At 42.5% G+C, this 24,147-nt stretch overlaps 1 protein-coding gene across 2 annotated transcripts in view; it reads left to right on the plus strand.

Annotated features, from left to right (window-relative positions):
- Window positions 1-409: 409 nt before the first annotated feature.
- The window catches only part of tamo (PUB and ZnF_RBZ domain-containing protein tamozhennic), a 36,769-nt gene continuing 13,031 nt past the window's right edge, over window positions 410-24,147 (plus strand). Inside the window, exons 1-4 of one of the 2 annotated variants that reach the window (XM_075676192.1) lie at window positions 410-713; window positions 3,614-3,719; window positions 6,979-7,310; window positions 7,386-7,565. In XM_075676192.1, coding sequence (XP_075532307.1) covers window positions 6,999-7,310; window positions 7,386-7,565 — 492 coding nt within the window. In that variant the 5' untranslated portion in view covers window positions 410-713; window positions 3,614-3,719; window positions 6,979-6,998. The remainder of the gene's footprint in view (window positions 714-3,613; window positions 3,720-6,978; window positions 7,311-7,385; window positions 7,566-24,147) is intronic. The other variant, XM_075676185.1, reaches the window with a different exon arrangement.

Here is a 24,147-nt window from a genome sequence, read left to right on the forward strand (position 1 = left end):
ACTAATTTGAGAACGTGCCGTGTATACAATCCTTCGTTTCTTGTATATGTTATCGTCCTGGTGCAATTGTGCCGTGATTGTGACTCAGTGTTCGTATGGTCTCTTGTCGAAATAAACTTTTTCTAAACACAGTATCTTTCGTCGTCGCGCGCCTCACTGCAAAACAACCACTTAGCCACTTGCCCCACCCAACCGTATTCTAGTATACCATGCCCGCAAACGCCGTTCTAAACCATTGTGTGGAGAGTGCAAACAACTTTTGTTGTCTGCTGCCGCTACTCGGCGGCAACACCCTACCATGGTCGCCAAGAGCCATGTGAGGGTTATCACTACCCTCAATATGCTGAAAGGTTCTAATCCTACGTAAGTGGCGCCTCCATAGACGACGGCAGTTCTGCGGTCTCCGGCAGGCACAGTAGTCCTATAGGAGGCTGTGCCCGTACCGACAGCTTTGCGGTTGGTTAAGACTGACTTTCGTTTCTGTGCTTGTACTGCCTTGTTGCAAGCATAGTAAGCAGCATGATGAACCAATGTTCTAGCTGTACTTTATACTTGCTGCAGCATAAAAGTTGTGCTTCGTAGAAAATAGTTGGCGAATAGAGCTATGATTTGGAGTCGCATGACCGACAAAACGAAAGGCTGTTCAAATGAGCTTGTCCTTCGCTGTGATTGCGACAGATGTGGCCGTGTGAACCCAATTTGGTTTTAACATAGTAAGTACAGTTTACGAAACGCTTTCTCGTCACGCTGTGCTTAGATAATCCAGTTGGAATTCTTTTCTGAGACCTGTGGCTGTTTTGACCTATTATTGCCCACACACTTCTCATCCTCACTCCTTCTTGTGGCTTTTGGTGTTATACATAGCAGCTACGTATTTCTTTCGAGTTGCCCGTCCTAGTTTCCACAAAATGTAAAAGTCGATTGTGGTTCTGAACCCGAGACATGAATGCAATGACACCGTTTTTCGCTCCGCCGTTAGCTGCATGTTTATGAACGACAATCAGGCGCCGTATTTCATCTTAAGCATTCTTTTTCTGCTGTTTTCGGCCTTCGTTATGAGCTTGCACGCCGCCGCTAGCTCCGCGATCGACCACCCGCGCAACTTGTGATAAGAGTTGAATCGAAGGCACGAAATTTTTGCGAATTGCGGCTCCAGGTTGTCCTCACCCACTGCACCAGGCGAGTTTATGATACTGTGGTAGCTGTCTTAAGTGTACCAATCTGATGAGTGCAGCAACCGATCGGTAGCGCGCAACCTGCTATCTCGATTGCCTATGCTCGCGGTTATCGGAAAACCGCACTGACATTGCCGAGCGTCAGTAGTGCTGCAACCAATCAGCAGTGGGACCTCGTATCTCGATTGCGTATGCTCGTGCTTATCGGAAAGTCGCATTCACAGTGCCGAGCGTCAGTGGTTCTGAAACTAATCAGCAGCGGGACCTCCTATCTCGATTGCGTATGCTCGTGGTTATCGGAAGGGTGCACTGCCATATACGACACGAAGAAAGAAATGTCTTTGTGGTATCGAGCGCCAATAAACCGGCGCGTTGTCTCTTGTTTACCTTCCGCTATACACTGTTAAAGGCGGTGGTAGTGGTGTGCACTCGATTACTGCTTTTTTTGGCATTCAGCAGCTGCTGTCACCTTTGTTTCTTTCTCATAGAAAACACGATTTTTTTTTCATTTTTGTTTTAATTGGCATTTTTATTCAGCCATTTATTCCCGCTTACGTATGTAAGCAAGCATGCCCATTAGAGTGCTTATGCTTTGACTCATTACTAAACTGACTCAGTTGGTCCATAAAGCTGTTATCTCATTGCCTTATTATGCCTGTGTTTAAAAAAAGAGAGAGAGTGCTTTGTTCAATAATGTCTCCATTTGGTCTTTTCTTTAGCCTTTCAAGTTTGCTTGTTAGACCCCCTACCAGTTTTTAATTGCAATAATGCATCATCTGACAGCACAGTTGTCATTATTTGCTTTTTATAGTGTGATTCTGTGGCTGAATAACATACGTGTATAAAAAGTGTCTACACTAGTTTTCCTACTGAGGCAAAACTGGATAGAAACCAGAGGGATCTATCCATTTTCTGCACACAGGGGTACAGATGCCTGAATGTGTAGCTTTTTAAACTGTTTTTACTTTTCATTCCTCCACCTTTATGTTGCGTTGAAAAGGTTGTACTGGTGAACGCTACAGTGTAGTAAAACATGATATGGGTACTACATTATGCACCATTTTTTTTTCTATTTCTTATAATTTAATCAATACTTTTCTAATAATCAGACTGTAGCATAAAGATACAAAGAAAACCCATACAGGTGCTGGAAAGAAAACTTTGCCTTTGGAGAAAAATTCATCCTGGCGCAGCAACAGAAAATGGCACCACCACCTTTCAGAAGCTTCAAAGCTACTATGTTTTCTGGACTACAAGTCGCACCTTTTTAGAAGTCATACCCCCCACTTTTCGCTAGTTTCAAAGAAAAAATTGTTATATATGTTGCACCAGCATATAAGACGCACCTCTTTTATCTCAGTCGGCGTGGTAAAAATGCAATTATGCATGCTTGTATACTTTGTGAAGTGCCGTACTTACCAATTTCAGGGCTTTAAGTTTCCATAAACAAAGTTTTTACAAGCCGCAATTTCTAGCAGTAAAATAGCTTCAACCAATACTTCTCTTAGGCATAGAAAAGCAGCATTTATTATGCTTCGCTCTAACCTAGCAAATGCCTTGTCCTTCGATGCCGTCAAAATGTTCAGCTACTTCAGCCGGCAGCATCGCTGGGTCAATGCTTTCAGCCTCTGAATAACTTATATGAGACGTAGGCACATCACTGGAATTGCTTCTTTAGCATGGTGTGCTTGTGGAAAAAAATATGCTCATATTGGTCGTGCCAGCATGCATAGTTCTATGCATATATAATACTCACTGACAAAGTATTTGGGGAAAAAGTGAGACTTATAGTTCGGAAAATGTGGTACAAAGAATGATCTTATTGAGGTCACATGCTGCAGTCTGGTGGATGCAAGGCTTTCCTCTCAATGAATCTTCTGCCGCCTTGCAAGTCGTATGCAGAATTCATTTTGTCAATTGATAGCCGCAGTACAGTGTAAAATTAATCTTTTCATAGCTTTTATTTTCGGGTGAACAGCTTTTATAATGCAATATGTACTACTACTGCTACATTAAAACATTGCTCACGGCAGGCAAAAAAGCTTTTCTCTGCACACCCATGAAATTGCCAAAGCTAATATTGAGAAGCCTGTGCAGTCTTGTGTGAGCCAGCCGTCTATTGATCTAACTAAGCAGGAGCTTTTCTAGATAAATTTTCACTGCATCTTATCCATGTGACCACTGATTTTGTCATCCCACTTAAGAAAGTCTCATTATTATTAATTTTTTGTGTGGCCTTGTATATTCAATTGGCATGTTTTCGATAAACGGTCAGTTGAAGAGCACTCCTATCATCCCCTATATATATATATTGTTCTGTTTTCTTGTGCTGTAAATAGTTAATCTGTTCTGTCTCATTGCATGCTCCATTCTTATCCAATATGAAACATGCTGGCACCAGGCTCGAGCAAATATACTTATACTCATTTCCTGGACAGCTTTGTCCTGGATAGGTAGCACCCTGTGTAACATCATGGTCACACAAGCAGCGCAAGCAGACTGATGCTGGGACGAGACAAGACACAGCCACCATCTGCTTGCACTGTATGTGTATGTTCAATGTCACACCGAACAGCCAAAATAAATGTGACAGCATAATGGCAGTACACTTTTATCAAGGAGTTCTTTGTACTTCATGTCTCTGAAGGCTACTGTAATTCTGACAATGGTGCTCAGCAAATATCTTTTAACAGATACCTCTCGTGTGGATTGTACTGCATGTAGTGATCAGAGCTGGTATAACGTAAAACTATTACAATCTCTTTGTATTCCAAATCGGCCATTAGCCCTTCGAGATAGATCAAATTGACTCAGGCTCTGCCCATTTGGGCGTGGCATATGGGCACGACTCGAACCATTCTCACCTATCATGGAGGGCTAATGGCCGATTTGGAATAAGAACTTGGAATAGTTTTAGATTATGCTGGCCCTGCATTGCCTTTGTGCTTTGACATTGGTCTGTTCTTTGCCGTTCTGCTGTCACATGCAGCAGGCTTATGCAGTTGTTCTTCAACAATGTCTGAGCCCACCTGCATTTTGAGCATTTCAATGTAGTTATATCTTGATTTCTGCTGCCATGTAGCAGCTGTTTCTCCCCTCGTGTTATTGTGATGTGAGCCCATTCACTGTAGCACTATACAGTTTCCTATCACAGCCATATCACCTGCAGTGCCTTTACTTGATCCAAACGCAATCATTACCATGTGTTTGTCCTAGTAGGTCCTCAATGAGACTTGCACGGTAAAGCACATATTATATTTAAAGGGACACTAAAGAGCGGAGTTAGATTGGTAGGTCACACTCCTAGAATACCACATAATTCAGTCCTTCAGTCAGTAGAAGCTCTTTAGGTGACAAAGAACAAAAAATAGATAACAATGCCACCTTGAGATGCCTGCACCGACTCCCCCATGACATTATAGATTGTGGCAGCATTTGCTCCAGCTTACTTAAAGGTGTAACAATTACGAAGGATTACATATTGCATTCTAAAGTATGTAAAGACTGAGGCTGGCAGCTTCTGTGAACCGTTCCTGCTTGAAAATGGCCAAATTGTGCAGTGAAATCTATTGGATTGAACCATCATTGTCAGTACCAGTTTGAGCACAAAATTAAAAAGGGGGAGTTCATCCTTAATTTTAGCTGCTTGTAGTGTTGTTCTCTTTTCTTCTTTTTTTTTTTTTGTTAACCAAAGAAATCTGAATGGAGCTTAAAAAGAATACCTTGCCAGTCTAAGCTGATTTATTGTTTCTCGTTGATGTTCATTTGAATATGCCAGTTTTCTCGTAATCAATGAAAGCTATATGATCAATGATTATGAGAAAGCGTTTGATTCTGTCAAAACCTCAGCAGTCATGGAGGCATTACAGAATTAGGGTGTAGACGAGCCATATTTAAAAATACTGAAAGATATCTATAGCGGCTCCACAGCCACCGTAGTCCTCCATAAAGAAAGCAACAAAATACCAATAAAGAAAGGCGTCAGGCAGGGAGATACGATCTCTCCAATGCTATTCACAGCGTGTTTACAGGAGGTATTCAGAGACCTGGATTGGGAAGAATTGGGGATAAAAGTTAATGGAGAATACCTTAGTAAATTGCGATTTGCTGATGATATTACCTTGCTTAGTAACTCAGGGGACCAATTGCAATGCATGCTCACTGACCTGGAGAGGCAAAGCAGAAGAGTGGGTCTAAAAATTAATCTGCAGAAAACTAAAGTAATGTTTAACAGTCTCGGAAGAGAACAGCAGTTTACAATAGGTAGCCAGGCACTGGAAGTGGTAAGGGAATACATCTACTTAGGGCAGGTAGTGACGGCGGATCCGGATCATGAGACGGAAATAATCAGAAGAATAAGAATGGGCTGGGGTGCGTTTGGCAGACATTCTCAGATCATGAACAGCAGGTTGCCATTATCCCTCAAGAGAAAAGTGCATAATAGCTGTGTCTTACCAGTACTCACCTACGGGGCAGAAACCTGGAGGCTTACGAAAAGGGTTCTACTTAAATTGAGGACAACGCAACAAGCTATGGAAAGAATGATGGGTGTAACTTCAAGGGATAAGAAAAGAGCAGATTGGGTGAGGGAACAAACGCGAGTTAATGACATCTTAGTTGAAATCAAAAAAAATAAATGGGCATGGGCAGTACATGTAATGAGGAGGGAAGATAACCAATGGTCATTAAGGGCTTCGGACTGGATTCCAAGGGAAGGGAAGCATAGCAGGGGGCAGCAGAAAGTCAGGTGGGCGGATGAGATTAAGAAGTTTGCAGGGACGACATGGCCACAATTAGTACATGACCGGGGTTGTTGGACAAGTTTGGGAGAGGCCTTTGCCCTGTAGTAGGCGTAACCAGGCTGATGATGATGATGATGATGTATATGCCAGTTAAAAGCTATGACATATTGTTTGCCACCTTGATTACCATAGTGAGCACCACCATAGTCGGTCAGCCTTGGCTGACCCCTGTCAGTCAAGCCAGTGATTACGCTGCAGGTTCAAGCTGCCTCATCGATCATATCGCTTGCATTTCATTAGCTGATGCTACCCATTCCAAACCTTTATTACAGCTCAAGCAATTTCATAATTCAGCAAATTATTTACGAAAGTTCACTTTCTATTTGTGTTCTCATAGTTGATTTGTTTTATGTTATGTGCATTTTCTTACATATAACAATGCCACTCTTGTAGTCAGTTTGCTTTGCCTTATTGTTAAAGGGACACTTGTTGCTTTAATTTTAGTCCTTACCTTTACTTATTGTGGATACGAAAAATGGCTTTTACTCTGTTAACTGTTAGCAATGTATGTGCTGTGCTCATAGTTCCTTCTGTAGGTGATGTCAGCGGTATATCTACCTGCACAGGCTGTCGTGTTTGTCACTTATTTTGTAAAATAAATGTGCCTTGTGTTTGTTTATGGCTCGGCACCTTTAGAAGAGAATTCAATTGCATGATGACAAAAGCCCTGCTTCCTGTATAATTACAATAAGTATACTTACAGTTTGGCTCCATGCTTTGAAAATTAATGCCGTCTGTAATTGAGTACTTGTCTAACTGCAGCACATCACTGACGTGTCCTGGCACTGCTACCATGCAGTTGATGTGGCAAGCACAGTGCTGCTGCTGCGTCTGTAATAACATTCATATATTCGAGATGTAACCTTCATGGCTTCATGTGGTATTATTTAAACAGGATGAAAGATTGGAGCAAAGTGAAGAAGAGTAATTGCACTTCTGCATATTTTTGTATTGTGACTACAGCTGTAGAAATTGTGGCCAACCCCTTTCTGTTACCTTAGGCACCTGTCAACAATTGAAGATGTGGCGCTCAGCCCCAGACATGGTGCGCAGTGTTTTATCCAAGTATCAGCGAGAATGCCTGCTTCAAGAGGAGGGCTCCCGCCAGGAGGAGAAGCGCCAGAGCCTTGAAGACGCTGCCTGGCGACTAGTCTGTAAGCTTCCACATGCAAATAAGTTTGTCTGCAAACCTGTTGAAGCTGTGCTGCGTCGAGCACTTGAGGATGGAGCCTCTTTTGAGCCTCTTCAAGCTGCCACTGCCTTTGCTGCTCTTGAAGAGTATGCCACCAACTTAATACTCCAGCCATGGCGAACAGAACTACTCCAAATTAAGGTATGTCTCTAATCAGGTGGCTTCTAAATAATGTCTTTATTAGCACTCTGGGCAATAAGTGCCTTTTATGTGCAGCTTTACAGTGGTTATTACAAGCACACAGTGGAGCGATACCTCAAGAATGCAGAAACAGTGCTTCAACTTATGGGATATGAGAAGAGAGAAGGCAGCGTACTATACCTGGCTGATGCTGTTGACACCGCCACTTTGGGTGATGTGGCACTAGATTGCCTCATAGCAGCAGCTGAATGTAGGGTGAGTGTGGCTTGCTATATCATCTTAGCATCCGGTACTTTCTGTAACATGAAAATGTACATGGTCCTGCACTCTCAAGGGAAACGCACGCGTAGCCATGCTCCCCAAAGCACCAGATGCAGCCACCGGGCAAATTACTGGCACAGATGCATTGAGAGACAAAGGTGACACCTAAGGTTCATCGTCTGCTATTGTTCCAGCATGCATCAAACCTCGCCTGATGCTGGTACTGTAAATTAGCTTACATCATGGTTCAGCATGCCGGAAGGCAGGCCTTGTACGTCACAGTACATAAAGTACAGGGTGCTATCACGCGTCCCAGGATAAGCTGCTCAAAAGTCTAAAGGACCTATTTTCATAATGCTATCATTATGTGTGGTGCATTCGTGAGGGGACTTTTGACATATTTTATGACTGTTTATCATACTTCGCATGACGGAGGAGCTGAGGCACATAGTACAGCATGAACTTTTCGAACAGTCTGTTGTGTAGCTTCTTTTCCTTCTATGTCCAGCCTCTCTGGCTGTCTTTGCTGGCCGAGTATATGCTACCTACTCAGCCAATCTCTGTATTGTGTAATCACAAACAGTAAATGTGCATTTATTTGCTGTGTGACAATGCAAAGGCACCATCCTAATTTCCGGATCGCTAAATTGTGTTCAGTGGCAAAATGACCTAATGTGACAACACAAGTGTACGTTAACAAAAACTACATATGCCACTGGCTAGTTCAATAAAAAATCTTCAGCTGTGTTTCCCTTTTTTCCATTCTACACATGGCACCACTGATTCCAATACACTATGCTAATATGTTTTTTTTTCCAAGTTTATTAGGTAAATTGAGGGGGATAGCACATAGGTGCACTCATTACTCATTGTGCCTATGGCATATTGTGGAATATTGAACCAAATAACAATGCTATAAAAAAATTTGGCAGAGACTGCTTATGTGTGGTAATGTGGATAGCATTATAGAATATAGCCCCTTTGGTAAAATTTTTTTTTCTGTGCGTACCTTGTCTGCGCAAGCGCTCGCCTGCATTCTAACTGCGCTTTGGTTAGGCCAAATCAAAATGCACCAAGCGTCTCAACACGCTCGCTTGCTCACAAGGAGTTCATAACTTGAAGGATCGCTCAGCGGTGTTCAATTGGACATTAATGCTTTTTATTTTATACACTCATTTTATACACTGATGATGTGGTGCCACCTCATCCCCATTGGCTGCGTTGTCACATGCTCAACGACGCATGCACTAGGCCACATGTTTAGTCACCCAGATGGCTGTGACGTGATGTGTGCAATGACACATGCCCTAGGCATACCTCTAGTCAACCAGAACCGTAGAGCCACCGTGGCATCGGGCAAGCATGCTTGTTTTGCTTCCCGGAGGCTCGGGTTCAATTCCCATCCGGACAGTAATTTACCAAATTTTCTTTTCAAAGGCATTAATTTACTTTGTTTACAGGAACCTCCCCGAGAAATTTCACATCAATCCGAGCATTCTTTGACATGTTTTTACTCTTTGTGCCATCAGCCATTTTTGGTACCGACTATGCCCATGAAATGTCGCATAATGGGGCGTATAATGCTTTCGTATTAAAATTGTCATTATTGGGCTGCCGTCACTTACCACTTCAAGCAGTTTCTTACGCCGTGTGCCATAAACACTCAGTGTTTTACGTACGCTGATATGAAAGGCCGTAGTTCGTGCACCGTGATGCGAACAAATTTACGGTGCCAGCATCAGGCAAGGTTTCCCACATGCCACAGACTAAAAGATGACACGCAGCACACGCGGCCTTCATCTTTCAATACACCTGTGCAAGTAGTTCTCCCGGAGGCTGCATCTGGCGCTCTGGGGAGCACAGTCGCATGCTTGCATGTATCCACTGAAGTGGACAATGCTGTGCATAATTTTTTTAGATGTAAAATTTAATTTCTGTGAAGTACGAACTGTAATATGGATTTGCTCATTTTTTGCTCTAGATCAAGAACTGTACCATTCTTATTTTCATTTTACTTAGAGAAACAACTATTTAATGAATCTTTGAGAGTTTCGCCTGATGGCATCCCTGGCATGCTACTCCAGATAGCCATGATGAAGTGAAATGATATGCGTGAGACACACATGCAGTCAGTGACTCTGGTAGTATTTGGGCAGACACACAGACAGCGCAGCGGAGGAAATGGCAGCATTTTTAAAATTTATTTTTATTTTGTTGTTGTTGAAAGAAAAAATAAACATGTTGTGCTTTTTAATTTTCTTTGTGATAAAATTCATGACAAGTTACACTCATTATTTATAGAATATTTTGTTTCTGTGCATCTTTTCACTGTAGTACATTTAGCCTACATGGCTACTGCAGCTAATTGCTCTATAACGTCTTACATAAACGCTAATTACATGTGCACTTCCTCTGGTAATTTTAGAAAATGTGCACGTACCCACACACAAAAACACAACAAAAAGAACTTGAAGGTGAATTTTCAGTAAATCACATTTATTACTATCTAGATTTGCATGTTTATTCAAGAAAGTATCCACGCTGCAAGTTCTCTTTAAAAGCATGTGCAAACAAAAAAGCTGCATGATTAGTATATAGCAGAAAACATACAAAACAGTAGCACCTTTATTCTTTCCATCTTTTTACCCTCACTCTTGGGGTCTGCTATTAATGCATTATCACATGAAAACCGAGTCATTTCATCAGGACAGTGTACATGGAGTTAAAAAAATTAATACATACTTAATATTTTATGTTACACACATGTGGCAATAGATATACATATAAGCAGCTTTACATGTTTGATTGCAAGAAGTGTGAAGATCAATGCTCCGCAGTTGTAATTACAGCATTTGCAATATATACAAGTAATGGTGAAGCAATGGATCGGTTTACAAGCAAAAACTTTGGGTTGTCAGTCCTCCTTGCCGTCGCTCAAAGCTTAGTGAAATTACCGGTCTTTTTATTTTCTGCTTAAAGTGCACTTACAGCTCACATTCCGATCTGCTCTGTGTGCGAAAACGGTGCTTGAAAGGGGATGGAAAAGAGCTGTACGAGCAACATTGTGGTATGCATTGCTTGCAGCAGAATGATTCTTTATGGGCTCAAGCTTATTCAAGGCAGTGCCGCTTTATCATACAGCTCTAAACAGCCTGCCTATGGACTCATGTTCGATAATTCAAGGTAGACGTAACTAGCAGAGAGAGAGAAAAGGAGAGAGATGGATAGCTGCACACACTTAGGGTACGCAGTCTGCTCCAAATTTCAACGGCATGACAGATGCACACCTTACCAATCGCCTCAAAAACCAGAAGTGGCTGTTCGTTCAGCAGTCCTGGTGATAAATTCCTTGATCACATCTTCTAATTTGAGCGTGGTGGCACTTTCCTTGTGAATGTGTAAAGAAGATGTGTTAGCCTCCCCTGCATTATGTAGTTCCGCAAATAAGTTTTCATTCAGCACTTTATGCTGAATGAGCATTCTGCCAAAGCTACTGATGCAGGTACACAAAGAAGTAGAATCATCTGGTGACTTCGTCTAGCAGCTCATGGACTTGTTCAGATTTTGCCTGTAGAGTCTTCGAAATTCTTTCAATTGATAAAGACTCAATATTAGACAAACTAGAAGGAAAAAGTAAGAACTGTGCCGAGAGACTGCTTAGGTCAAAATAAGCTGTGTGCATGCCTAATTCCGCATTTAGGTCGTCAGTCGACAATTGTCTTCCTCTGGCGGTGTCTATCAATGTACCTTCTAATTTCAATAGCTGCTCCATGCCAGGCTAATCAAAGTGCCACCGCATTTGTCTTGTAATACGATTAATCGCCTCAAATTATTCTTGTAATGCTGCTTTGGGATCAAGTGCAACTGGTGGGAGAGACATGCTGCACATCTCAAACCTCCTCGGTGGCTTTGTAGACTTTCCACTACGAGGCTCCTTCAGACCTAGCAGGGTTGAACCAGCGCTCGTGCCGTTCCACAACTCCTGTAGCGTATTTTCAGACCACAGGCAGAACATTGCCTCACGCAGAGTCTCGGCAGCTTCTTTCACACCTGCAGAACGAAACGTTGAGTGTTGGGGAGCCCTTGCTAGTCCCTCAAATGGACCAAATAGAGCTATGGAGATATTTATTCCCAACAACATTTCAAACATTCCCAGGAGTGTTTGGTGTCCCTGCAAAACTGCTTTGCTGTTGTCTGCCATCGAGCCTGTTCCTTCAAGGATCTCACTAAGTATTTCTTGGACCCTGGCATAGTTCTCAGTGAACCTTTTCATTTACTTTACCATGACTGTCCTCCTTGTCAGGCACAGTGGCAGAAGGCTAGCTGGCATTGACTCTGGCTCATCTGATGAATCCTCTACTGAGGGAAGAACAATAGACGAATAAACATTTTTGCACTTTTTTTATTCAAGAATGCCTTTGGAAAAACAATTTATGGTACTCAAAGCTCTGCCAATGATATCGCAGCTCATACTCATAGTCCACGCTCATAGTCTCCTGCAATACAAGATCTATGGAATGATTACTACAGTGTACATACATAGGTCTCAGCTCAGAATCACTCAGGTTTTTCTGGACTCCTACTAGACGGCTGGACATGTTAGCTGCACCGTCAAGGCACTGGCCAGGAATGTTGTAGAAATCAAGGCCAAGGTGCAAAATCATATCTTTGATGGCCATGTACAGTGTGTCAGCCCTGCTATCTGGCACATTGTACAGGCCAATATAGTTTTCGTGGGCGTTGAGTGCCATGTCAGCACAGTAGTGTACACTGATGGCAAACTGCTCTTCGCCATCAAAGCATCAGCATCAGTTGCTGCTTCAGCTATTATGCCGTAGAATGGGCTACAAACCTCGCCTCTAATGATTTCCCATTGTATTGCGTGGATCATGATCTCACTTAACTCGTTTTGCACGTCACTGCTTATCCATTTGTCCCTTTTCCTTCCATTTCATCAGTGCTGGAAAATCCCTTGACATTCCATCAAGCAAATTGAGTGAATTTCCATCGTATTTAATGCACCCAATCGGAGCTTGGCCCGTGCGCCACAGGTAGCAGATGGAGCTTACAATGACATATAGTGCCGTCCTGGCTTCTTCCTGCTCCTTGCTACACTGCTGTGTTAGGAACTGTGTTACACGGATACCTCTCTACCTCAACAGGTTGTGGTTCAAGGAATCTAAGTGGAACTGGCTTTTTTCATGCCGTCAGAACCTCTCTATTACTTCTTTCCAGTTATTAACCCTTTCAAGGTCGATTTTTCTCGCCATATGCGACCGCCCAGGGTCGTTTTTTTTTATTGCAGATTTCAATTCTTCTGAGGGACCATATTTTGAAAAAAATTACTGGAATTTTTTTAGGGTGACTGTAAAGTGAGAAATAAATATTTTGCGGTGGTATATGTGTACTTTTTATTCATTAATAACAACAATAAAAAAGGAAATAAACTTATAATAAATAAAAATTTAATGCATTGTTATAGTTCAAGGCTTAGAATATGTGCACACAAGAATATTTCGCAAGTCTCAAATGTTCCTGCTCTTACACTAATATTTACGTCCATAGCGTAATTGAACTGCTTAGGTGAGCTCACTCAAGAAAACTGTGTGGTTGTGTGCCCGTCAAAAAAGCAAAACTTGTGACAAAAGTTCCGCTAATCTTCATCTTATTGCCAACCAGAGACAATTAGATATTGCAAGTCTCCCCCCAAAAAAAAAAGAAAAAAAAGGAAACGCATGCACGGCGGCATCCTTCTTATGCTCACTCCTGTGAGCACTAAACGAGCGAGAAACAGGTGGCCGCCCTTTGAGCAATTAGTAACGAGATAGTCATCAGTTTCGCGAGCACAAAAAGCCGAAACCTTCCGCGGAACAAAACCCAAACTGCCGCCTGCCCGCGCGTGCGCCAATGCGCGAGCGGTAGTATATAGACACGCCAGAGCAAACCAGCTCTAAAACAAACCATGCAACGAAAACCGAGAGAGAGGGGCGCGAGAAAAAAACTCCCTGTATTCCCACATAGTGGCAGCACATGCCAGGATAGAAAAAATTAGGCAATTGGCGCGCTTCCTAAAAGTACAGATGGCGCCGTATATTTACGTCATTGACCCTGAAAGGGTTAAAACCAGTCTTCACAAAAGCTCGTTCTGCTGCTTCAGACCTGCAACTCTTTCCCTTCGGAAAATGAAACGCACTCGTGACAAAGCACTACTTCACTTTTGCTGCCGTAAGATAGCCATGCCAATGTTTCAAACCATTCCCGCTGGTAGGACCTGTTGCTCTTGTTTCTTGGAAATGTGTAGTTTTGTGAAGGAACCGCGCAAATGCTAGATGGAACTGACTTGTCCTCACTTGGTTTGCTCCACGATGAACTCCCTCCACTGAGCAAGTGCGTGCGGCCTGCCCTGCTCAAGTCCACTCTTCTTCCAGTTTGGTCAACTGGCCCCGACGCCACAGGCATTTCAACGAAGAGCAGAAAATAAATTTTTTACGTTGGCCTGTGGGGTCATCTCAGATCTGTAATAGCTCTACTGTGCGTGCATACTGAGAGTCCAGCCTCCTTTTAAAGTTGTAGGGCATGCATAATAGCTTCAACACTGGAGGCAATATACTTGTGCAAGTCTGTGGACGTAGGTGATGATTGGGAAGACTGGGTGCAGTCAGGCTGTAGTTGTCGTCCATCGGCGATAACTACGGCGGTCGCAAGTTCTGACAGGGTTCCTGCGAAAGTCACGAGATTTAAGTTGCTTCCATTGGCTGCCATTTAAAGTGTAGTTATTGTTTGACAAGCCTTACCGTCAGAGCATGTTTCTTGCGTAATATGGCTGCATTGCTTGGATAGAGACTCGGGACAGGTACCTACCACTAACAACACAAAGTGAGGGAACGAATAAAACAATAAAATTGACGCTTGCGCTCAAAAAGTGTAAAAAATACACATGCAGGCATGAGATGTAATACCTTGTGGAGTTTCAGTTCTTTCACAGCATTTTGATGCTGGCAGAAAGAAACTGCCTATCTACTGTTGAGAAGCCGGCATCGTGGCACACATACGAGTCGACTCGCGTGTGCCACAGTTATTCCAAGACTGAGGTGGAGCAGCGCGAAATGATACAAACTAGGCGCTAGAAAGCGTGACAGAACTTTACACAGTTGCCGCTGCCAATAAATTATGTAAAGATGATTGGTTAACAAAAGTTGGTAGCCTTCATGAGTGTTTACGCAATATTAACACCTTACAATTTTATTCTTTTGTGTGTTATGTTTTATTCTAGTTTTTTTATTTCTTTATTGCGATAGTGTTACACAGAGTGTGTGAAGGCGACATGTCTGGGTAGGCGGCACCGAGCATGACAAATGCAAGTGGCTGGGTGATGCAAGATTGCGCAAGACTCTTTCGCTAGTGTATCTTAACTGCTTGGCCTCTAGGCGTGCGATGGATGCGCTGGTCAAACTGTTGATATATTCGTTATGCAATTGGCGTGTATAGGCATGGTGCTTCACAGAGCACACGGTGCGCATATATGTATATGTATATGTATAGTATACGAAAGAGTGCAAATAAGATAAAGGAAGGTTGTCACAACATCATGTTTCTTTACAGCAATTGAGGTTGCTCGTTGTGGAAGCTTGATCAGGTAGACGGTCGTATCGACGCCGTAGTCTGGTGTTACATACTGCGCCGAGCAAATGGACACTTTCATGCCAGATGCAGGCTTTAAGACACTTTGCATACCACTATTATACTCAAGTGAACTTTGTGGAGTTGGGTGTGGTGGTTACACAGTACTCAGCTCGTGACTTATTTGTGTCTCAGTTCATTGCTACCCCTGCAACCGTGTCGCACGTGTTCTTGACCTTCCAGAGACAGGGAAAAGAAAGTTGTGCTAGAAAAGTTTGAGAAACCAACAAGTGCTGCAACTGAAAACATGGGCTTCAAGTTGGACAGCTGCAAATGTGGGGTCCTTGCCAAATTTTGTCCCCGACATGTGTGAGGGTAGATCAAACACTGCTTTTTGCCCATTTGACCCACTGACATCATCAGAGAGACGAGCAGATAATACACGATATACGGGGAGGGATGAATTGATGATCAACTCTTTGTTTATTTGACATGCGGGCAACAAGCAGTAGACAGGGCCATGACAGGCAAGGGGGAGCGGGGTTGAAAGGCAGAGGAAGTTGGGGAGGGGGGGGGGGGGTTGAGTCACCTGAAGGAAAACACCAGGAGGGTTCGTGCCCCCCAGCACTCCCCACCCCACCCCCGACCCCTGCCCCGGGCTCTGGAGTCCTTGCATGCAGTGTTTTTCCATGGCCCTAGCACATGTAGCTCAAGTCATGACAGTCTTTGGTAAACATTCAGTGTGAACATTAGGGCTGTCCTTTCTGATGTGAATAGCTTATAAGTGCAGCTCAAGTGGGCTCCCTATTAATACTTACCTGTTATGCACTTTCTGCTGAAACCTGAACCCAGTCACGCTCCGATAAATATTGTTTACCTGTCCCAAACATTTTGACTTTTTAATTCATGCACAGAATCACTGAATACTTTGCACTCATTTTATGACAGTATCTATACATGTGTGATAGTAACTGTGCATGTGCAATTTGCACCTTCTCATTGTCACGCCAGGCCAGTAGAGTGGCTTGCTAGTACCTTTTGTGGCAGCCCTGTCAGTCAGAGCTGTGACTCAACAGGTGGTTCACATCGAATTGCGACCACAGTAGGTTCAGGCTAGTGGAAACAGGAACAAGACTTTCTAACTGAAGGTGTTTATTGTACCCTCGCTTTCACCATTGTAGGAGATCCAAACAACAATAAACCACATCATCAGCTTTCTACACAGCTAGGGCAAAACTGCAAATGGGTAGAGTACACAATTAGAGGCTGAGAAGATTCAGCTCACCATGTGTGCTCCACGCTCTTGGCTTTGGGGCAGTGCTGCTCACAATTTGGCCAGGCACCGCAAAGGGACAGCGGGCAGTGGTCTCCCCAGCTGAGATGGGTTGCAGCCAGTCTCATGCTCTTCAGCTAAAGGAAAATGCAACATTGGGGGAATAGCGTGTTTCCCTGTACTGTAGAGAAGTCTCTCCATTTCCAAGAAATAGAAAGGAAGGAAAGTGGTGCCTCAGCTGCGGTCTCGCAGCAAGGTGCAAAATTCATTGGGAGCAGTTGGAGCAGTGAGAGTCCCTCTATGTGCAACCTTCTTTGCGGTGCACATGTATGCATCATGTGACAACCAAGCATAGCCACTCCGGAGATACTGGGAGGCGCATGCTACTGGGATGTCCATGCATCCCTACTTCGCATAGCTTGTGGTCTGCAATGCATCACCTGGTAGCAACGGGTAGCAACAGCAACCAGTGCGAGAAGTCTGACCATTGGGCTGCTGACACAAGGCAGACACAGAATTCAGGCAATGCAGGTCATGGCTAAGGCGAACATGTCGCTGAGCACACATTATTTGAGTCGCCCTCTTTCTTCCTTCACTTGCCTTTTTGAACACCAACTCAAGAGGGCAGATAATGTTGAGCAGTCTTTATATTTATATACTTATACCACCAATAGTTAGAAGGAATGGAGCATGTTAACACAATGCACAAAAAGACGGGAGAATGATTAGCTTGTAAACTTGTCGTGAGAATGTTCACCAAAGAATTCCAGTAGTAGAGCTGCTAGTATGCACTTTACATGAAGGGGGAAATGCTTCTGGGGTATTTGACAAATTTGTTTTGGATCTCATCTCGTCGACATTATGTTCATATTCTAATGGGTCAATTTCATTATCTGTTGAAGTGTTCACAAGCCCTTTGTGTCTGTGATGTGGCTACTTCACAGTGTATTCAGACATGAATGATCAAAATGAATTGCATTTCACAGCCAACATTAAAAACTTTTGTTATTTTTTTAGCATTAAATAGTTAGCAGGTAGTAAATTACAAGTTGCACATAATTCATTACACATTAACATCATTTGTCAATTAACATAATTTATATGTGCATTATGTGATGAGAACTATAGGGATTAATAAGTCACATTTTTCTTGTGCAGGCTTTAATACTTATACTAGCCATAGTCTGTTATACTGACTGTGTCTGCCCAATGGATCCAAAATATGTGAGAGCTCTTTCACAGTGATTCATATGTTGGCTGCTGCAAAGCATGTTATGGTATATCATATTTAGTTGCATCTTCATCTCACAAGCAAAGTTACTGGCTAGTAAAGGTCTTATGTGTGATAACTTGATGCCTTATAAGCACATGAGCAAGGCGCCCACTCCTGCATTTTTGACAAAACCAACCACCTTGCATCTATTCTTTGCATCCTACTTGCATCTAGGTATGTAGCAACTAAAGATGCCATACTTTCAAACTGTTGTCAGCAACACACATTTTTTTTTTTTCGAAGCAGCAGCAAGCAAATCATGACACATTTGTGGCAGGTGCAATCAACCACTTCATAGGTCCACTCATAGCAGATGTACTAGCCATTTCAGATGTGACAGGTGCTTAAGAACAAAAATCTGCAGCCTGTTTCATAGCAATGCCAAGCACAATGGTCATAGTAGATGTGTTAAAGGCTCTGGAATCAAAACTTCTAAACCCTGTAGATGTGAAGGGCCATGGCAATTTACACAGACTTTTCTCACCACTACTGATCAACATGGCCAGCACTAGTGTGAGTTGAAAACAAAAGCTGTCCTTTCTCTTCAAGGCAGATACTCAAGCTTAGAGATGTGGCAAGCTTGTCCATGAAATACAGCATCGTTGGGGTGACAAAGTTAATTGAATGAAGGCTGTGGACTAGTGCTTGCATTCTAACACTGATAAGAAAGAATTTGTTGTCCATAATGCACATCAGTTGCCTGAGGTGGTGGAAATGGATGGAGTTTTCATTAAAGGCGTCACTGAACTGACCACCAAGAAATGGTTTGGCAGTGGTTCCTTAGGTTGTTCCTCGTCTCCCAGTATCAAACAACGCGTCACAACATCAGTCATTTTGCTTGTACACTGAATGTGCCACAATTGCATAGTAGCTACGGCCATAGAAAGAGATGATAAAACTTCTTGTTTTTGCTTTTAAAGGGCTACTCATCAGCTTTGAGCATTCCAAACAAACAAGCATGGTGCTACATACTATTTCAAGTTTAAACAGTGTGAGAAAAACAGTACAAAGTTACACACACACATAGCCCCAGTGCTGTACTACCTCTACCAGCCAAGTTAGTAGTGCAGCACTGATCTTGAGTGTATATGTTTCTTTGTGCTCGTCTTTTCATGCTGTTTAAACTCGTAATATGTCACACCAACTTGCCCAAACAGACGTACTCCTCAAGCACGGTGCATGGATAATGCGGTGAGGGGCATGTCTGCGAAATTCCAGGCATGATTGCAGAATGACTGTCTCAAAGTTCAAACAGCTGAAAGTTCAAACAAAAGCCTGTACGCCCTTCTTGAAAGAGTCACTCTCCCCACCAGCAGTGGTGATGTCGTAGGCACTAACTGCAGGGTGTACACACCGCCTGCAATGCACAAATAACCAGCAGCATTATGAACAACTGAGGGATTTTCATGACCTTGCAGAGGACACAAAACCATCACATGAAACATACTAACACTTTTTTAGGAGTGTGCATATATTCTAACCTTTCAAATAACGAATAGATTATTATTCTCCTTTTCAATTTGATCGTCGAATCAAATATAGTCACTATTCACAAAATAAAATATTTTTCAAATACTTTCTAAATACTGCTCATCAACTTTGCACAATCAACCTGGAAATTGAAGAAAAAAAATGCAGCCATATTGTACATAAAAACACAATAAGTTCGGTAGTAGAGCATGTTGCATTGCACAGTCAGCCATACTTTTCTAGCTACACTGTGATCATTCACGTTCAAATTTCATTCAGACATGGCATTCGAGAGTGGATAATGTTTTGTATTATTTATGGATACAGCACTTCTGTGTTCTCTTCGGATTAAATGTGAATTGTAACACTTCATTGTAACGTCAGTCGATATAATAGCTATCATCTGTCATGACCATTGGAAGTGTTTTTCTGGTGTCCATTGTGTCGGATGAAGCATTAACAATTTAGCCACAAAGGTAATGCAAGTGTGAGCAAGCTTACAAAACTGCCTTTTAATATTTCATTCTAAAAATACATGGCTACGCATGCTGCAAAGAGTCTTGAGTATGCGAACAATTTGCTTACTTGTTTGTTGTGGTCCATTTGTACTTTTGATAAAGCAAGCTTTATAGGGGCAATGTATAATGACAGAAGCTTCCTAATGTTACAAGTATACTAGGATGTGAACATTCTTTATTGTTAAGGGTTAAAAAAGGTTGTTAATAATTACAAACATTGGCAGTTTCACACTAAGGTGAGGCATTGAAAACTATATCAAGGTTTAGCGTTGTGCTCGAGCATCTCGAACAGTGTTCTACCAATACGTGGAGGTGACATGGTACAATGCAGCACGCAAGACAACTGTTCACACTGAGCACCTTGGTAGGTACCAGGCGTGTCACAATGCTGGCATAATAAGGAACGCCTGCAATGGCGTTACAGCTTTCACGCTTCGATGGTGCACTAGACGAGACCAATAGAAAACCATCTATGTTTGCCAGTGCCCAATGAAAAGATTAGGTCAGTTTAGCTGGACGTTTACGTTCAGTTTCACTGAGACACGTGTATGCATCACTTTGGGGTTGCACAGAGCTGCTCAGTAGGAACGCTAATGTGTGTGCGCACAGTGCTCATGCCAGCAGCAGAAGTCAGAATGTCGCCCTGGCTCCAGCAGAGCCGATTGAGCGGAGAGGGACTGTGCGTCCACTTGGATTTGTCACTTTTGCAGCCAAACACACTGCACATCTATGAAGACCTTCTAGCCACCCACGCATGACACACACATGCGTGTCGAAACTGTCAACACAGCAATGGCGCGAACATACCTCAAGTGTTCATATAATTGCTACACAATAAAACTATTAGAAAATTTTAAAAATTATGATTCAAGCTCCCTAACAATTTTAGAACATGGTAACTAAGCCTGCTTAGTCATCAGAAAATAGTCATGAAAATGTGATCCTAGCATTATTCTTTCGCTCACAGCAGAGAGCACCTTGATGGAGCTTGATGTTTCCTTCAAAAGATAATTTGCTCTTACCGTCAGCTTCCCGAGATCTCCGCCATTTTGTGTATATTCCTGTGCACATTGAAACACACTGGCCATTGGTTGGATTTCTTTAGACATCACAACTAAAAATTAAAATTTATAAAGTTATGGAATTTTACATGCCAAAACCACAAACTGATCATGAGACACGCCGTAGTGAGGGGCTCCGGAAATTTCGACCACCTGGGGTTCTTTAATGTGCACCTAAATCTAAGTACAGGGGTGTCTTTGCATTTAGCCTCCATCGAAATGCGGCCGCTGTGGCAGGGATCCGATCCCACAGCTTCTTGTTTAGCAGCGCAACACCATAGCCACTAAGCAACCATGGCCGGTAGACATCACAACTAAGCAGTGCATCTGGTACAAGCAAAATTGGCAAAATGTCTTGATGGTGATTGCTAATGGCATCCCCTTTGAATTGGTGTGGCAACAAATAATCACCTAGCCTGCGCATGCTAACTTATATAGTTAGGTTTTACTATATCTATTGCAATCTAACATTTTGCATATGTCTACTTTATCTTGTAAAGTTTCCTATGCCTGTGTTAACCCTGCCCCAATGTCTTTCCTGCTTCTTTTACATCAAGGCTCCAATCATCTCTTGCTGATTTCCACTGCTGAACAGTTAGTGCTCCCGTCAGCTTTGAACCCCAGCGCTTCTGAAGGTCGGCATTCCCTCTAGTTCTAGCTGAATGGATATCTTCACATTCGATCACAATGTGCTTAATCGTCTGCATGTCTTTTCTGCAGCAGACACAGGTTGTTGCGAGTGTCTGCTCCATGAATAGGTAAATATTATCAGTATCCCCTTTGAAATGGTTTGGTGGCTTATGCCACCAAGCACATTATTTTTACTTTTCTTCTGTGTTTTTTATTGGCCCTTGAGATATGTGGTTCGTGTTAACAAACTGTGAATTCTACTAGAAATTTATTGCTCTAAAATATAGTCCCTTTTCTTTCTATGTGTACCATGCATTTATCCCACCATTACTCCAGCTATCTTTTACTATTCTATGCCAGAGATTCAAAAATCTTGTGGGATGCATAAGCTTTGCCTTTAAGAGTAGAAATCAATAGCATTAAAGGGTCTCTGACTGCTTCTCATGCTCTTGTTTGTCACCACTCAGTCAAAGACCACAGCGTTCACTATGACGCCCTTTAACGCACTTGAACCAGTTTGCCTTCGTGGCTGTTTCACATCCCGAAGGTTATGGGTTCGATTTCCACCTAAACCCCAATTTTATTTTCAGCTTAATTACTTTTCCTTTGGTTACAGGAACCTCCCTGTGAAATTGGCGTCATTGCAAACATTCTTTGACCTGTTAACGAATTTTATTAATTCTTTACTTCCATCAGGAGTTCTCGTTCACGTCCAATGCACGGTCAACGCACGAGCAACACCACCGCTGCCGCATTTTCTGCGTAACGGGTTCCTTAAAGCTATTATTTTAACAACCTTTCCTCTATTATCCTTAAAGCTTACGGGTGTAGGGTAACTACTTCCTCATTTATCTCTGGTTGGATTTGTGACATGCCAGCAAAATATGCCCTCAGGTTTCTCCACTATATCCACAAGCTATGCTTGTATAGTTGTCATCGGCAAATTTTCTTGTATAACACTGTGCTCACAGACATCCTGATCTGGCTTTGAAAAGTCATAAATTACTTTCTGAATTATCGTAAACCATTTCTTTTTTGATTTAATTCTTTGCTGTTTGATATATAGTTCCATCACTGGCTTCTGCATCACATCTATCCAATATGTTGTTTCTGCATCTCCAACTTTACGCTTAACACCTATTTTCTTGTCGCTCGCCAAGCCATTAACCTAATATTTATGTTTGACGTTTCCTTTCTACATTGTATGTTTTTGATGTATAGGTACCTAAATACCCTAGCAGCCCACTTTCTTTTTTGTCTTTATATTCTTCGGTCACTTTTTGAAGCAAATTTTGCTCTGGGCCCTCCCATACTTCGACAGACACCCAACCCATGTCATCTTGTACAGCTGTGTTTGCAGTTTTTCTGTGTGCACCTATAGCTAGCCTTCCTAACCTTCATTATTCTCTGGTTCAGTTTGCACTTTAGATTTTAAACACAACATTGAGTTTCCATACGCAAGGCCAAGAACCATTACAAATTTTCACTAGCCTTGTATTACCATGTAATTATTCTGCCCCCATCAGTGCATTTATTTGCCTTTCTCTTTGAATACTTGTTTATGTTTTATTGCGGTCGCAATTACATGGGCAATCAAGACGTGTTCACGCCAGTGCCATCGGCACCACAATGGCCCTATTGTCCCAGGTGCAACAGTGCATGCGTGGCCGAGTGCATATATGACCTGCGTGCTATGCGTTGGAGATCACGTGATCTGCTGTGGGATCCAGGGTATGCATGTGAGGGTGGGCCTCGAAGGCTGGCAGCTTGATTTTCACTGTCTTCTCGTGCACACAGTGTTGGAGGCCCCGTGGTCTGCTGAGTTTTCGATGCACACCACAGTTGAAATGGTAAAGGGGGCAGCACCATGAAATGTTCATTTTTAGACTAATGTGTTCCTCATCACGTCAATATTATGAATGCGATTGCTCATGTTCATTGTGAGCTCTGTCATGTGTGCCTTTAGGTGGTGGGCTGCAGTGTATACTGCTCATCAGTTCATACGAGCCTTAGTTCATGTATTAATCTAATACTTTGGTATCACTGTCAATGCTTTGCTTTTCCGGTGAAACTGCAACTTTTTTTCCATGCAATTCTTTGCCCCCCACTTTAATCAAAAATCCTAGGTATTCGTATTCTTCAACCCTCTGTATTTTGTTTCCCTGTACTGCGATCGTCTGATCAAAAGCACCATCAAACATGTTAAGACCCGATTTCTTTCCACTGAATCTAAATCCTAGAGCTTCACCCTCTTCTCCACAGTTATCGGCCAGAAGTTGAATGACTATCTTTCTGACTTCTTGCAAACAAAACAATGTCATCTGCATATACCAAACCTGGCATAGTTCACGTCACCTCCACACCATCTTGTTAATTAAATGCAATTTAACTGACTCTTCTGTCTTTCCATGCCTACAATGTACATCGTAAATAGCAGCAGTGATAATGGGAAACCCTGGCTCAAGATTTTCTGAATGTTCTGTCTCGCCACTAGCAACAGTTTCCACACTGCCTGCGCTTTATTATTCTTGTATATTTCCTTTAGTAGCGTTATGTTGTCTTCCCTTGTCCTTCTTCATCACTAACAATGTTCCACATAATTTGTGTTTGCATTCTCGTATGCAGCACTCATATCCAGGAACGTTAAGTATAAGGGTCTGTTCTCTGCTCTGGCTATACTGTAGGCTGTGATAATAAATATGTTATTATTTATACACCTGCCTATTCTAAA

The sequence above is a fragment of the Dermacentor variabilis genome, chromosome 1 (assembly GCF_050947875.1).
Source record: "Dermacentor variabilis isolate Ectoservices chromosome 1, ASM5094787v1, whole genome shotgun sequence".
NCBI lineage: Eukaryota > Metazoa > Arthropoda > Arachnida > Ixodida > Ixodidae > Dermacentor > Dermacentor variabilis.